We start from the raw sequence: 14258 nt of genomic DNA, 5'->3' as shown, positions 1-14258 counted from the left end.
CAAGGCCAGAACTGGGCTCCATGTTAGCCCTAGGGAGGGCTGTGCACATTGCATAGCAACACTGCAGGATAGCTTTGGGAAAGAAGTAGAGAAATAAACCTTGTATCCAAATGAAACTGCGGGAGTGTGGGGAGGTACTGCTTAAAGCAGGCAATCTGGGGTTATGCAAGTTGGGATTTGGCTGATATACTTTAACTGCAGAAATCTTAATAAAACATAAAGGAACCTTCACTTCCAATAAGCCCCTTTTTGCAGATGAAGACACTTATGTAATAAACATTGTAAAACACTAGAGTGTAGAACATCCAGTTTAGTTCTATTCCTCGGGAATCCCGATGCAACACCACTTCCCTCTGAATGAAACAGAAAAATATTATTAGGTAACAGATTTTCAACGGTACATGCAGCTGCACTGTCTTCAGTGGGCCTATGCTGATTCATATCTGCTGAAGAGCTGGTCCCATAAGACTGTTTGTCCTTTTATTGAAACTACTGGAGAGGGAGGTTGCTCAACACAAATCTGCATTTTATTTTATTTTATTTTTTGCATAACAAGTTTCAACCGCAGGTCACTGTGATAGTTTAACTTTTGTTTATTAATGCTTATGTACCTCCCCAACTGGCTAACATTTACAGCTCCTATTATACGGGATGGGCTATCAGGCTTGTTGAAATTCAGAAAAATGAGAGGAAATGAGTTGCTCTCCTCTCATTTCAGAAGTGGTGCGCCTTCCTAATTACCAATAACCAGACACTTCTATTCTTCCAGCCCTGCTCTCCCCACGTTTACTTATATGTTGTAAACTGTATGCTCTTCAGATTCCTTCAGAGGATGTGCTTGTTATAACCAAAGAGCACTAGCAGGAAAAGTGTAACTGCTGTCGCAGTTTCACACTTTGCTATCGCATGAAACGTTGAGAAATGCTGGTATGAGTAACACACTCATGGTATCTACTGGTATGTATTTAAGGAACTAAGAAATACTTTGCTTTTGTTACTGCTGTAGGAAGGGGACTCCAAGCAGCTCTGTAGGGCAGGAAGACCTATAGTCTCAAAAATTATTAATTATTTTGAATGCCCCAATTTTCAGGGCCCAACTGAAAACGTCTTAAAGGGGTTTCTCTTTCTGAAAGTGCTGAGCCCCTGTGTCTGACAAATCAGGTCCCTTTAAGCCTTCTCAAACTGAAAACTGAGCCACCACACATCACTTCTGAAAATTTAGGCCAGTTTCTTTAAACATAACTTCTAGAGCAGTGGTGGGCAACCTGCGGCCCATCAGGGTAATCTGACTGGGGGCCGTAACACATTTTGCCAACTTTGACCGTCCGCAGGCATGGACCCCCACAGCTCCCAGTGGCTGTGGTTCACCATTCTCGGTCGATGCGAGCTGAGGGAAGCAGCGGGCTGCAGGGATATGCTGGCTGCTGCTTCCTGCAGCTCCCATTGGCCGGGAACGGCGAACCGCAGCCACTGGGAGCTCCGGGGACCTGTGCCTGCAGATGGTCACCATCAGCAAAATGTTTCATGGCCTGCAATCAGATTACCCTGATGCGCTAATGGGCCACAGGTTGCCCACCACTGTTCTAGGGGATGGGGAGAAAAATGTTTCTTATGAAGAAACAGAGAAGTACAGCACAGAAAAGCTTTATGTTTTGTTTGAAAATTATCAGCTCATTTAAGATATAACTATGTATTAACCTGGTCACTATACTACACCAGACTCTCTCATTTGTCAGGTCAAGTGGAACCTTATCCATAGTCACACTGCAGAAATAGCGATGCTCTTGCTGTTTCTCATGCACAAAAGCTACAAGACTGGGACTCACACAAGAAAACAGCTTTTGGCTTACAACAAAATACTCACATCTATGGACAACACCAAGAAACATGCAAACACTTGATGAAAGACCTGAAGAGAACAACTGCAAAAAAAGAGTTCAAAACTTAATCTCTCTTTTCCCACCACCGAAGGCATCACTTAAATAAAACCTGGGCATGGCTTCTGATTCATGCTTTAATGACTTGTGGTCCTTTGGAGAAAGAGGTGTGAAGAGGGATTTCCTTGTCCCTTGTTTAGGCTTTAAAGTTGGTTCGGTATCAGAGGCACTAGACAGTCTTGTCAGTCTTGACATCGAGTTTCCATTGCAACAGATCTCTTAGCTGTCCTGTTCCACTTTGTTTTCTCTCCTCTGAGGTCCAAGTTCAAATGCTGGAAACTGGGAAGTCTCTGGTACCAATATGTCCGATAGGAAATGAATAGCTCCCGCCATGCCTGAAACATACAAACTGATTTCTTATTACAATAGCTTAAGAATTTAAAAAGTCAGTCAGTCAGAGTTCAAATCAGATATATCAGAACCCATTTTAAAACCTCCATCCAGCAGTCTGCTCTGAGCAGGGGGAATCCTTATGTCCACATGGAGACCCAAAGCCACTGGGATTTTGCAAGGGTGCAAGTTTTCACCTTTATGGATCCAATTGCAGGACTGAGGCCTTAAATTATGCATACTATAGGGCACTCTGAATCTGCAGAGTCTGGCACATTTTGGACACCACCTCAACCTATAACAATAATCAAAGAGCCTATTCTCCTAATTTAGATTGTGTCTATGATACTGCACCTCATATTCTTCATGGTGCCATTATACGATTGTATCATAATGATGTATTTTATGCAAGATGGGACTTGTAAGGTGTCATTGGAAAAGTTATGATTTGCTGAATATGATTATCCTATTTGTATGCATGTATCATTTTTGTATCTGAAGTTATAAATATTGACTATGTATCTGTGCTTCAAATATAGTTACATCTAGGTAATGCCCACTAGACAAGATGCTTCCAGTCTAGATAGCTGGTTGGGAGGCCTATTCAGGGGCAATGAGCCATTAGGGAAAACAACAGGCCCTAGGAAAAGCTTCTCTCTCACCTGGTAAGCCTTCCTGAGAACACAGCCTGTAAGTAATGGCTGCTATGACTCTGCAAGAACATGTGACCAGGCCACATGATTCTGGACTCTATCTTGGGATGTCAGTATTTCTCCACCAACTGGTCTGGGAACCAAGTTTTAAAACAAAGGGTTCCTGCCATATGCAAAAGCTATATAAGGCAGGGAGTGACCTCATCTGTGGTTCTTCCCTCCCCACACAAGAAGTTTCCTGGAAACACCCGAAGAAAAAGACTGAACTCGGGGAAGTGCTGGACCCAGGCGAAAGGGATTTCTAGCCTGTGTATGAAGACCTGAGAATTCCAAGCTGTGAAGCTAATGCAGCTTATGCCTTAAGAATCTACAAGTCTTCCTGTACCATCAGTTAAGGTGAGAATCTGCTATCCATATCCAATCTGTCTAGTATATTAAGCTTAAGTTGCATTTTTATTTGCTAGGTAATCTGCTTTGATCTATTTGCTACAACTTACAATCACTTAAAATCTATCCTTTTGTAGTTAATAAATTTATTTTATGTTTTAATCTAAACAGTGAGTTTGGAGTGAAGTGTGTGGATACCTTAGCACAGAGGGGCTCTTGCATATTCCTCTCCACATTGTGTGTGTGTAGGGTAGGGGGAACACTATGAGCTTGCGCTGTACAGTTACATGTGCAGCGCGAGACGGTATAATTTTGGGTTTATGCCCCAGAGGGGGTGTGTGCCTGGGGAGTTGAGAGTTACGCTGGTTTTAGCCTTTTTACTGCTGGTACATGCAGTGGCTAGTCAGAAAGCCTGCATGCAACTGCAGCTGGGTGTGTCCCTACCTATGTGTATGCTGGTGAAAGTGTAAGACCGGGAGCGTGTGTGCAGCTTGTCACAGCAGCACAATGTGATAGGCTGGTAGGTCAGAGGGCTCAGCGGTACCCCAGTTCCAGGTGGCACCCCCAGGGGAACCTGTCACAGTGTCTCCAAAGGGGAAATTCTTGATTAAAATTAAAAAAATTAAAAAGTCACTCTTCTTTTCTGAAGCCTTGTTTATCGTAATGTCACCAATTCTGTGCCACTGGATAAGCAAAGTATTAATATATTTATTGTTATCAGGAAGGTAGTGCCCAGAGGCCCTAATCAACCTCACAGCCCAATTGTGCAAGGTGCCACACATATACAGGATATTAATATAAGTAAAATTTGGATTCCATGAATGATAAAAGAATCTCAGCATTTTAGAGTGACTACCGCTATTCTACAAAGACATGTGCAATGTTTTCTAAGTGGAGTTCTGCCATTATTGATGTATGGTATGTAATCTTGGTAATGTTACAGCTTAACCACTTCTTAAAACAATTTTTAAATGACCACCGTAAAAACAAAACAAAAAAAATTCTGAATTCAAACCTGTTGCATTTCGATTTTTTTAAACTTGAAACTGTTTCTTTACCTTTTCCAGAAAAGAATGATATGTTAGATGCTGCTGCAGAGTTCTAACAAGGAAGGAGCTCAAAGGATGTAAGAGGTAAGTCGCTCAAAGTGTGCTACAATGGATCAGAAAGCCTATGGCTGTCAGAGGAGTTTATACATATGGAGTATATGCTTATTTATTGTCATAGCATCAGCCTATATAATCTTCAGTTACTGTACGGTAGTTCTTTATTGAAGTATCTCCTAATGTGGAACATAGTCTATGATTCAATCTGAATGCCCAACATGAAACATAACGGGCGTGTAGGTATTAGACAATTTTTAAAAAACCACCCCCAAAAATTCTATAGCTTTTCTCCCCGTTCCCCCCAAGAAAGAATCAGTCAGCATCTCCACACCCGGTTCCAATATCTAACACTAACCACCCAGTTCCAGGCCCCAGCAGAACTTTAGCATATGCTTAAAGACATGCTTAAATGTTCCCCTGAATAGGAAAGTTTTCCTGATTCAGAGTCTCGGATGCTCAATACAAAAATAATATATTAAAAACTCTTCTCTTCCTACTAGGCCCAATTATCACCCTACAATGTGCACATGCAAACTCCTAGTGACTTTAGCAGAAATTGCTCATGTGTGAGAGAGAGAGAGCGCGAGAGAGCACGCATGTGCGCACAGGAGGGGCAATTTGACTCAGACTTGAAAAAATTGGGTTAGAGAGAAAAACAAAAAAGAAAAATTGCAAAATTCCTTCAAATTGTAACAATTTTTTTGTAGCTGTGGGTCACATTAACCTCTAGACAGCCCTGAGTGGCTTTCTTTCTGCATCACGTTTTCAGTGAGTTTCTAAGCTTCTATTCTACAAATAACTCCAAGGGTGACTTTGCTTCCACCACATATAGACACAGTCACGATTATTGCAGAAAGCAGCAGTTAATTCAGGGCACCATATCAGAAATACAAACACTATAATCATATTCTTTACCCCAACTGCATTTGGAAGAGGTGCATGCAACTGCTGCTCACACAAAAGCCCTCAGCTTGCATTACTATTCTAAAATACATCCCATTAAATCCTCTGTAATTCCCCATACTTGTGATAGGTGGTGCATTAGGTTCACTTTCAAAGGCAAAGATTTTTAAGGGCGAAGATTATTGTTCTGCGTTTACAGAAGATAAGGGATTTACACGAGAGTGTCAGAAAAATATAATCTCTACTTTTTTACTTGTTCGTTCTAGATATATTTAAGTGACACCAAGAAGACCTTTAATCAAAACACGGCATTTCTTTTCTTTAGCCGTGTGGATGAATTTGGTTAATATTGGTGCTCAAGAAAGGACTAACAGAACTAAGTCTGGCCCTCGGCAAGCCTAACAGACAAGTTTTCTTACATGCCTCTGTCAAAGAAACAAACTACTAATCTGCAACACTGTTACTGTGGTCTGCTGCTCGCTCAATAATTAAGATTTATAGGGTAGTTCTGTGATGCACAACAACTACCCAACTGCCCAGACTCATGCTTGCTTATGACCCAAGAGGGTTCCAAACACAGGAGAGGTTAATGAATAAACTAGTGCCCCATCAAATACCCAGTGGCGCCAGTTTTATACTAAAAATTTGTAGAATGTAGCTTTTAAAAGGTTTCTCCCCAATAAAGGAAAACGTCTCAGCTTTTCTGACTTCCAGTCACGTGCCTTACCACAAGATTGTCCTTCTTCCTAATACAACCCAGCCTGCAACAACAATACTTTACCTTCAAACAGAGAGTAGGGTCGGTCAGGAATCCGACATCCATGTGCACCGTACTCTAAACACCACTCCGCAAACTGGGAGAGAGGGAAAAAGAAAAAAGGAAAACAGAGTGGCTTAAGTGTATATGTGTACAGCTGCAAGCTTGGACAGCAGCACATAAAGACAACTTTTAATATATAGAAAACGCAATGAGGCTCAAGCAGAGAAACAAACTGGAATCATTATCCAAGATTAAATTGTCCTGCCTCATCCAGGATAGGACTTCAGTTAGTTTTCAGGAAACTGAAAATGCAGATTAACTGAAATCTACTACATAGTGATACAGTTTAATTAGTGGGGCAGATTTTACTTACCCTTTTCACTGAACAACTTGGGGGCGTAAGGAGGAAAGAAAAATGCTGCAAGAATATATCTGTATGTCAATTTCAAGGGCAAGCAGAGGATGCACCATAATGGCACCAATTTCTGCCTCTCCCTGCTAATGTATCCTTGTGGTCATGAGTAATGTCCATTAATCACATTTCTGTGTCCTTACACTGCTCACACTTCAATTTAGAATATTTAATATTCAACTGCTATTACATTACGAACCTTATTTTGTCCACCCTGAGCATTATGGTAAATCGTTATAAATACAGTTGGATCATTAAGGTTGTCAATCTTTTGTTTTCAAGAACTTTCCATTTTCTGCCACAACTGGGCAGAGGGTGCCAATGAAAATTGTATCGTTTTCCCATAAGCTTAACAGTAGTTGGTATACTTCGTATAGGGAATGCTACAAGTACTGGGCTAATATTAATTACTTGCAAATTGCATTTGGAACAATTTTAACAGCAACGTCAGTTTAAAAGCTTTTATGGGCCTCTCAGAAGCAATATGTGGATCCCGCCTATTCCCCTGATGTCTCCATGCACTTTGCTTTTCTAAAATGTTTCAGCTCCGAGTCCTCTATTACTGGACCAGTCCTGCAGTGCACCTATCTTTTTAAAAAATTTCCCCTGTAATTTGAACAGGCTTGCAAAGAATAGCTTTTCCTTCACAGCAGAGGTCACCATTGCTCCACTTGTACGAGAGTCTAGCTATAGGATACTTTTTTTGTCATTTGGTTCTACTGCACTCAACGACAACAGTCACGAGACCAGACCAAGAATCAATTAATCAGAAGCAAAAGGAAAGTCTCACCCCTATTCCTCCCACATATTCCTGAAAAATAACTCCTTCATTTAATGAGAGGCGGGTGATGGTTTTAGAAAAGACTAAGTATTAGTACTAATCTCAAATAATTTTTAGACCCATTTCTGCCCTCAGTTATGCAGGTGTGACTCCCACTGAAATCTACAAATTAATTAATTAATTCCCCCTGTAATGGAGAGCAGAACTGGACTTTTGTCTGCAAAGTGTTTCTACCCTTAATGACTTCTCATGGCATCCATGAAAGGTAAAGTATCATTATTATTCCGGGAATGGAAGTAGAGGATAAGTGACTTTCTGAAAGCCTCTGAGGGGAATTGGTATCAGAGCTGGATTATAATTCAGAAGTTCCTAGCTCCAAGTCAGGGGTGCGGGGAGAGAAGGAAGAGGGCGTGGAGAGAGAAAGCCAGGCAGGCATGTTAATCAAGAAAGCATCTTAGGCTGCCATCTACCCAGATGGACTGTTCTAAAGAAATTCCTTTCTGACTTCAAAAGTCCTGTTTGTGTTAAAAATGCTTTTACCTTCACTGAGATTCTGTTTCACGCTGCTAATTAGGTGACTGAAGGGGTGGAGGATCTACCTCTGATCACTACTTAGCCTTTCCATTTTATATTGTTACAGTGTTATTAACCAGAAAAAAAATTTCAACAATCTCAGATATACAAGGCCCAGAAGATCAGAGGTACCTACAGCCACTAGCAGACAAGTTTATTCAACTAATGGGACAATCTGTTGCAAGCCCAACAAAAAACACATTAAATAACTAACTGTGTTATTGAAAGATTGAAGCATTCAGGCAAGTGATCTCTCTCTGACTCAGTAACCCCCTGCTGTCTTCCAAGTCCCTCTTATTGATGCACGAAATAGCCAACAAGCAACTGTGCAGTTATCAGATTCTTGGGTGGATTCTCTATCTTCAGCCTCATGCTTTCAGTGTGATCAGATACTGTGGTGACAGAAGCCATACAATTATTTAAATAGATGGCTGTAGGTAACCAGTGTGACTGGACATCTTGTTGCACACTGCTGCATACAGGAGAGATTTTACAAACTGCCTTAGCACTTTTGAAAGTCTATCCCTTAAATGTTTAAGACTGCTTCAGATCCTTGGAGACTCCAGGACGCAAAGTGGCTGTAATATATTACCAGACATTACAATCCTTCTGTCCTCCCACGAAGGGCATATGACAAAACTTACGCTGATTAGAAGAGGAGGAGGATGGTCCAGGGGTAAGGGCACTAGCCTGGGAGTGGAAGAACTTGGGTTTGACATCTTGTGTGGCCTTTGGCAAGTCAGTCTCCCTGTGCCTCAGTTCCCCATCTGTAACATGGGATTAATAGCACTTCCTAACTCACAGGTGTGTTGTGAGGATAAAGATAAATTAGAATTCAAAACAGTACAGAAAAGGACAACAAAAATGATTAAGGGTATGGAACAATTTGCATATGAGGAGAGATTAAAAAGACTGGGACTATTCATCTTAAATCTATAAAATTGTGAATGAGGAAGAGCACTGGTTCTCAATCAGGGGTACGTGTACCCCTGGGGGCATGCAGTGGTCTTCCTGAGGGTACATCAATTCATCTAGATGTTTGCCTAGCTTTACAACAGGCAACATAAAAAGCACTAAAGAAGTCAGTAACTAACATTTCATACAGACAATGACTTGTTTATACTGCTCTATATACTATACACTGAAATGCAAGTACAATATAGTCAATTGATTTATTTTATAATTATATCGTAAAAATGAGAAAGTAAGCAATTGTTCAGTAATAGTGTGCTGTGACACTTGTGTTTTTATGTCTGATTTTGTAAGAAAGTAGATTTTAAGTGAGGTGAAGCTTGGGGGTACGTAAGACGAATCAGACTCCTGAAAGGGGTACAGTAGTAGTAGTCTGGAAAGGCTGAAGGCCAGTGGTGCAGAGAAAGAGAATAAGGAAGCGTTATTTACCCCTTTATGTAACACAAGAACCAGAGGTCACCCAGTGAAATCAACAGGCAGCAGGTTTAAAATAAACATAAGGAAGTTCTTTACACAATGCACAATCAACCTGTGGAATTCATTGCCAGGGGATGTTGTGAAGGCCAAAACTATAACTGGGCTCAAAAAAGAATTAGGTAAGTTCATGGAGGATAGGGTCCACCAATGGCTATTAGCCTAGATGGTCAGGGATGCAACCCCACGCTCTGAGTGTCCCTAAGCCAGTGACTGCCAGAAATTGGGACTGGATGACAGGGGAATGGATCACTCAATAATTGCCCTGTTTTGTTCACTCCCTCGGAAGCATCAGGCTCTGGCCACGGGTGGAAATCAGGATACTGGGCTAGATGGACCATTGATCTGACCCAATATGGTCATTCTTATGTTTTCTTAAAAACATTGAAGGATTGTGAGGCACTCAGACATTATAGTGATGGAGGCCATATAAAAGTACTTAAAATACATTGCGTTAGACCTGGTCAAGACAGATTGACCTACAGACATTACACATTCTACGTGACTGCTAGTGATTTATAAAATAGTTTAGATCTACATCTCTAATGCCACTGCCCTTCAAACCATGCTGCCTCCTGGGACGAATCCAGAGCCGGAAGACAGGAAATCCTGAGGTCTGATACCAGCTAGGCCTCTGGCTTGCTGGCGTTACAGTAAATATCAGAGCATACAAGCAAACAGAGCACCAATAGTTTTAAAACTTCCAACTGTTCCACAATTAAATTAATTGGAATCTACACACAGCCTCTGTACAGATGGCCACTGCTGATTTGAAGACAGTTGGGAGACTATTTTTCAAGTTTCCTCCTGAAGTATTTTAAACAGATTCAGACTGTCTAATTAACTTCAGTGAGTTAAGGCTCATAACACCCTTGTGAGATAAGAAAACAGAGGCACAGAGCTCAGATGACTTTCCCAAGATCACAAAGGGAAACAATATGTCAGAGCAGGGATTAGAACTCAGCAGCTCTCAGAGCAGTATTTACACCATGGGGCTCTCAAACCCAGCAAAAAAATAATCAACTCATTTTATATACATTGAAATCTAATCCAAGCAATTCAGAGTTCTAGAACCCCAAGGTAACAATTAGTGTGAAAGTCAATGAACCAAAGTATAATCATTACAGACCACTGAACAGTCACTGCTAGATCAGATGTCTCCTGTAGCGGATATCACAAGGGAATACCTATAGCATATTTTTAATACCACAATAGAACACTGGTTAGCTTTGTTTAGAGCAGGTATCATCTTTTCAGGCCACTCCTGTTTCTGATTCTAAACACTCCGTACATTTTGAGAATTAAACAAAAGTTACAGGTAGCATAGAAATATTATTCCTTTTTATTCTATTAGGGTATGTGACGTTTGCAATTAATCACACAGAAATTCATACATGACTGTAGCCAGCAGAGAAGCAGCGATGCAGTAAATCCCACCTTGCAAGCCCGGTAGAGATACTTTTTGTCTTCAGTTAGGTGATAGAGAGATAAGAAGGAGTAGCCATTGCCAGCGGTCCCATGGCAGATTCCATACCCTTTCCTCAGCAAACCTCTCTGCCAGATGACATCACTGCAGTCCATGGCATCCTTCAAATATTTATCCTCTTTAAAGGTCTATGGAATAAGAAAAACACTCAATTTCAACCAACCTACCCACCAACAGAGAAAGGGAGTGGAGAATGGGGCACGTTTCATCCATTCTCTAGCTATTTATAATCCACCCATCACGGCAATAATTTTCCTCTCTTACCAGACTGCTTCCCCTCCTGTGCAGGATAAAAGAAAATGAAGAGGACTTTATGAATCTGAAAGCATGACCAACAGAAAATACAAGATCGGGATCTTCAATTCTAGATTCTCTCTATAGATGATGAATGTGGACCATCTCAAGAGTTCTCACTCTCTCTTTTTTACTACTCCCCCCCTCCCCTTCAAATTGTGACTGTGTTTGATTTAAACTTGAAATACAAAAGGGTTATTCTAATTAGATTCGTGTAACAGATGGGGGCACAAGGGGTTTCAGCCCCAACCCTTCTGGTTGGTGTCATGGGAACTGCTGGCCAAGGGCAGGTCCTCCCTGTTTCTACATTGAACCTGGGTCAAAGAAATGCTTTACATTTCATATTACCCAGTATGGCATTTGCCTCTTTACCAGAAGCACACCAAAAAGAGCAATAAATTGCCTTGACTGGAGATTACTGTTCGCACTATAGTAGCTCTGCGAGGCACTAGCCCCATTGTGCTCGGGACCATACAAGCAGTCCTCCCAGCCTGACCTTCAGTTGTGTTTCAGACACCAAGAACCCTCCCTTGCAGACTTTACTCACACCCAAAACTCCACCTGATGTTAGGTTATGTAGTCCATCAGGAAAGCAGGGATTGAAACAGATGGTTTTCACTGAGACACCAGAGACCTATAGTCTTAAGCAGCCAGTTTCTGCTCCTTCTCTATCTGATCTCACTCAGATCAGCAGCAACACAAAAAAGGGATGGTTGACACACTTAGAGTTTTAAAAAGCCTTGATCTGTCAGTGGCTGTCATAAAGCAAGTGCATAGTACCATCAATATGAGGTGTTTGGTTTTTTGTTGTTTTTTTTTTAAATAGTTTCAGGAGCTTTGTAAAATACGACCAGCAAGGCAGAGAAAACATCTCACTATCTGAACAGCTTTTCTATTACCACACAAGGACAGTCCAGATACATGACTTAACTTGAAGGTTGGGTGATTGGTTCTAATTTCCAAGGAGCTACTGTCCATTACCTAAATCCCTCTTACTTTACAGTATGGAGTACGATCTGTTGACTCTCTCTTCAATTACTTTTTATATTGCTCTTTAAGAAAGGAGACTGAGAAGTAAAAAGAAGCTGATTATGTGACCTGAACAAGACAAGGTAGGGCCAAAGAAGTGTCTGCCAACCGAAAACATTCCTGATCCTCTCAACTCCTCAAGATATACAGCAATTTGGGCTGAGAAAGCATCACATCGGAAGGGAAAAATGGATTTCTGCAGTGTCCAGTCACTGTTCCTCTCACACTCCAGAGCACGTGCTCCTGTGGCTTCTGTTGCATTCAGCAGCACTTTAAGAGGTTTACAGTTCAAATTTCAGGTAGCAGTGCATGTAATTATACAGATAACCATGAACGCTTTTCATCAGCCCACTCAGAGACCAAGCAGAGAACCTGCCAAGGCGGCTTGTCAAAAACAGGAATCAATTTGCATAAATTTAATTAACCTGTTCGCTTACTAATGTTCTGTGACTCAGAGCTCCGGAACCTGAAAACAACAGCAGAACCAGTGAGGATACATAGGAACAAAGACTACGCTAGTGCTAAATTAATGTGATAGGATACATGTTATATTTGTCAGGCATCTGCGATCTTTGTAATCTGACATCAGCAATAAGTGCTACATCTTAATAATACTACAATCCTAAAGTAAAAGGTGGTTTAGAGATATTGATTTTTAAAATCAAAGGCACCTTTAACATTCCGAATAAAGACTCAAAGATTACAGACCAAGATTTCAAAACTAGGAGCCTAAAGATCAAGAATCACCTCTGTAGACATACGGATGCGTGAGGATGTCTGCACACATGTATAAGAGAAAGATTTACCTTATAAGCTTGCATTAGCATATGGATGACTCCCGGGGCACCATGGCACCAGTGGACTAGTCTATCAGTTTCATTGCTTAATGATGATGGATAGTTTCCAGATCTGAATTTTTTATGACGTACATAGTCAATGCTCGGTTTCACCAGCTCCGTCAGGGTCTCCTGATCCACATTTGAAACTGGCTAAGAACAAAAAAATCACACATTAAAATGCAGTTCTTTACTCTGTCCATTCGATTTTGCATACACAAACACTCATACGTAGAAACTTCCATGTACAAATCTCAAAGCTTTTTATAAGCATTTCATTAATTTACCCTCACAATACCCTTACAAGAAGCAGTATTATCCCCTTTCTACAGATGGATGAATTGAGGCACGTTGGGTGACTTACATTAAGGGGACCCAGAATGACTGTGGCAGAACTGGAATAGAACACAAGTTTCAAGACTCCTAGACCTCTATCAATGCCTTAACATAAAAAGAGAGCACTTAAGGAGGAAGGCGGTTTGGTTATTTATAACACACACACTTTAAGACAAAAGATAAATAAGCCCAGTGTGATTTTAAAACAATAGCCTAACTACGTGCAATACATGCTTCCACGAGGTGAGGTGTCCCTCATAAGGCAGCTGTCAGAGTACTGTTGTGGTCAATGACCCATCTTTCTAAATGTTTATGAAGGTGAAGTATTTTCATCATAAATAAAGCTTCCTAAACCTACGGACAGCTGAAGAAAGTAAACAAACTGAGTGGCAGGATGTAACACAGTCAGCCCAACAGTCGGTTGGGAAGAATCACATCCACAAAACAGACATCAAGGACCAGATTTTCAATATTTATTTAGGTGCCCAGCGTTGCAGGTAAGTGCTTTTGAAAATCCTAGTAGGTGCATTTGCAAATCTTTAGGCACCTAAATATCTTTGATAAATCTGGCCCGAAGTATGCTATTCTTCCCCTAGATACTCCCCATGACTTTGCATTAATGTTAATAGGATTTACATTCTTGCCATAGAGGAGAACATACCCACTGAGTTGAATGCCCACTTCAAGGTGAAGTGCTGATACCAGTACCTTTATACTTAATTAGTAAGTACAGTACATTGTGGGGTTTGCAGGTGTTCCTAATTAACGTTCCCCTCCCCTCCCACCTGCTTTATGGGATTTTTCACAATAAGGCTCCACTCTTTTCCAAGCCCACATGATCTCTGAAATTCCTGAAAGCCTTGGGAGTAGCAGGGACCCATTAATTAAGTCAGTGACAGGGACCTCATCATTCTTTTTAAATTATTGCCCACTGTGCTCAATTTTATTACAGTGTTTCTGCAGATCTGCATTTAATAGGACCCTGCTGC

General features: G+C 41.1%; 1 protein-coding gene across 1 annotated transcript in view; it reads right to left on the bottom strand.

Moving 5' to 3' along the window:
- Positions 1-1509: 1509 nt before the first annotated feature.
- The window catches only part of LANCL2 (LanC like glutathione S-transferase 2), a 49917-nt gene continuing 37168 nt past the window's right edge, over positions 1510-14258 (bottom strand). The window contains exons 6-9 of the mRNA XM_077810974.1: positions 12904-13086; positions 10726-10902; positions 6098-6170; positions 1510-2272 (exon numbers count right to left, since the gene is read on the bottom strand). Coding sequence (XP_077667100.1) covers positions 2157-2272; positions 6098-6170; positions 10726-10902; positions 12904-13086 — 549 coding nt within the window. The 3' untranslated portion in view covers positions 1510-2156. The remainder of the gene's footprint in view (positions 2273-6097; positions 6171-10725; positions 10903-12903; positions 13087-14258) is intronic.

Source organism: Eretmochelys imbricata, chromosome 2, assembly GCF_965152235.1.
Source record: "Eretmochelys imbricata isolate rEreImb1 chromosome 2, rEreImb1.hap1, whole genome shotgun sequence".
NCBI lineage: Eukaryota > Metazoa > Chordata > Testudines > Cheloniidae > Eretmochelys > Eretmochelys imbricata.
The sequence above is the reverse complement of the archived record's forward strand: the minus strand, read 5'-3'. Positions and strand labels throughout refer to the sequence as shown.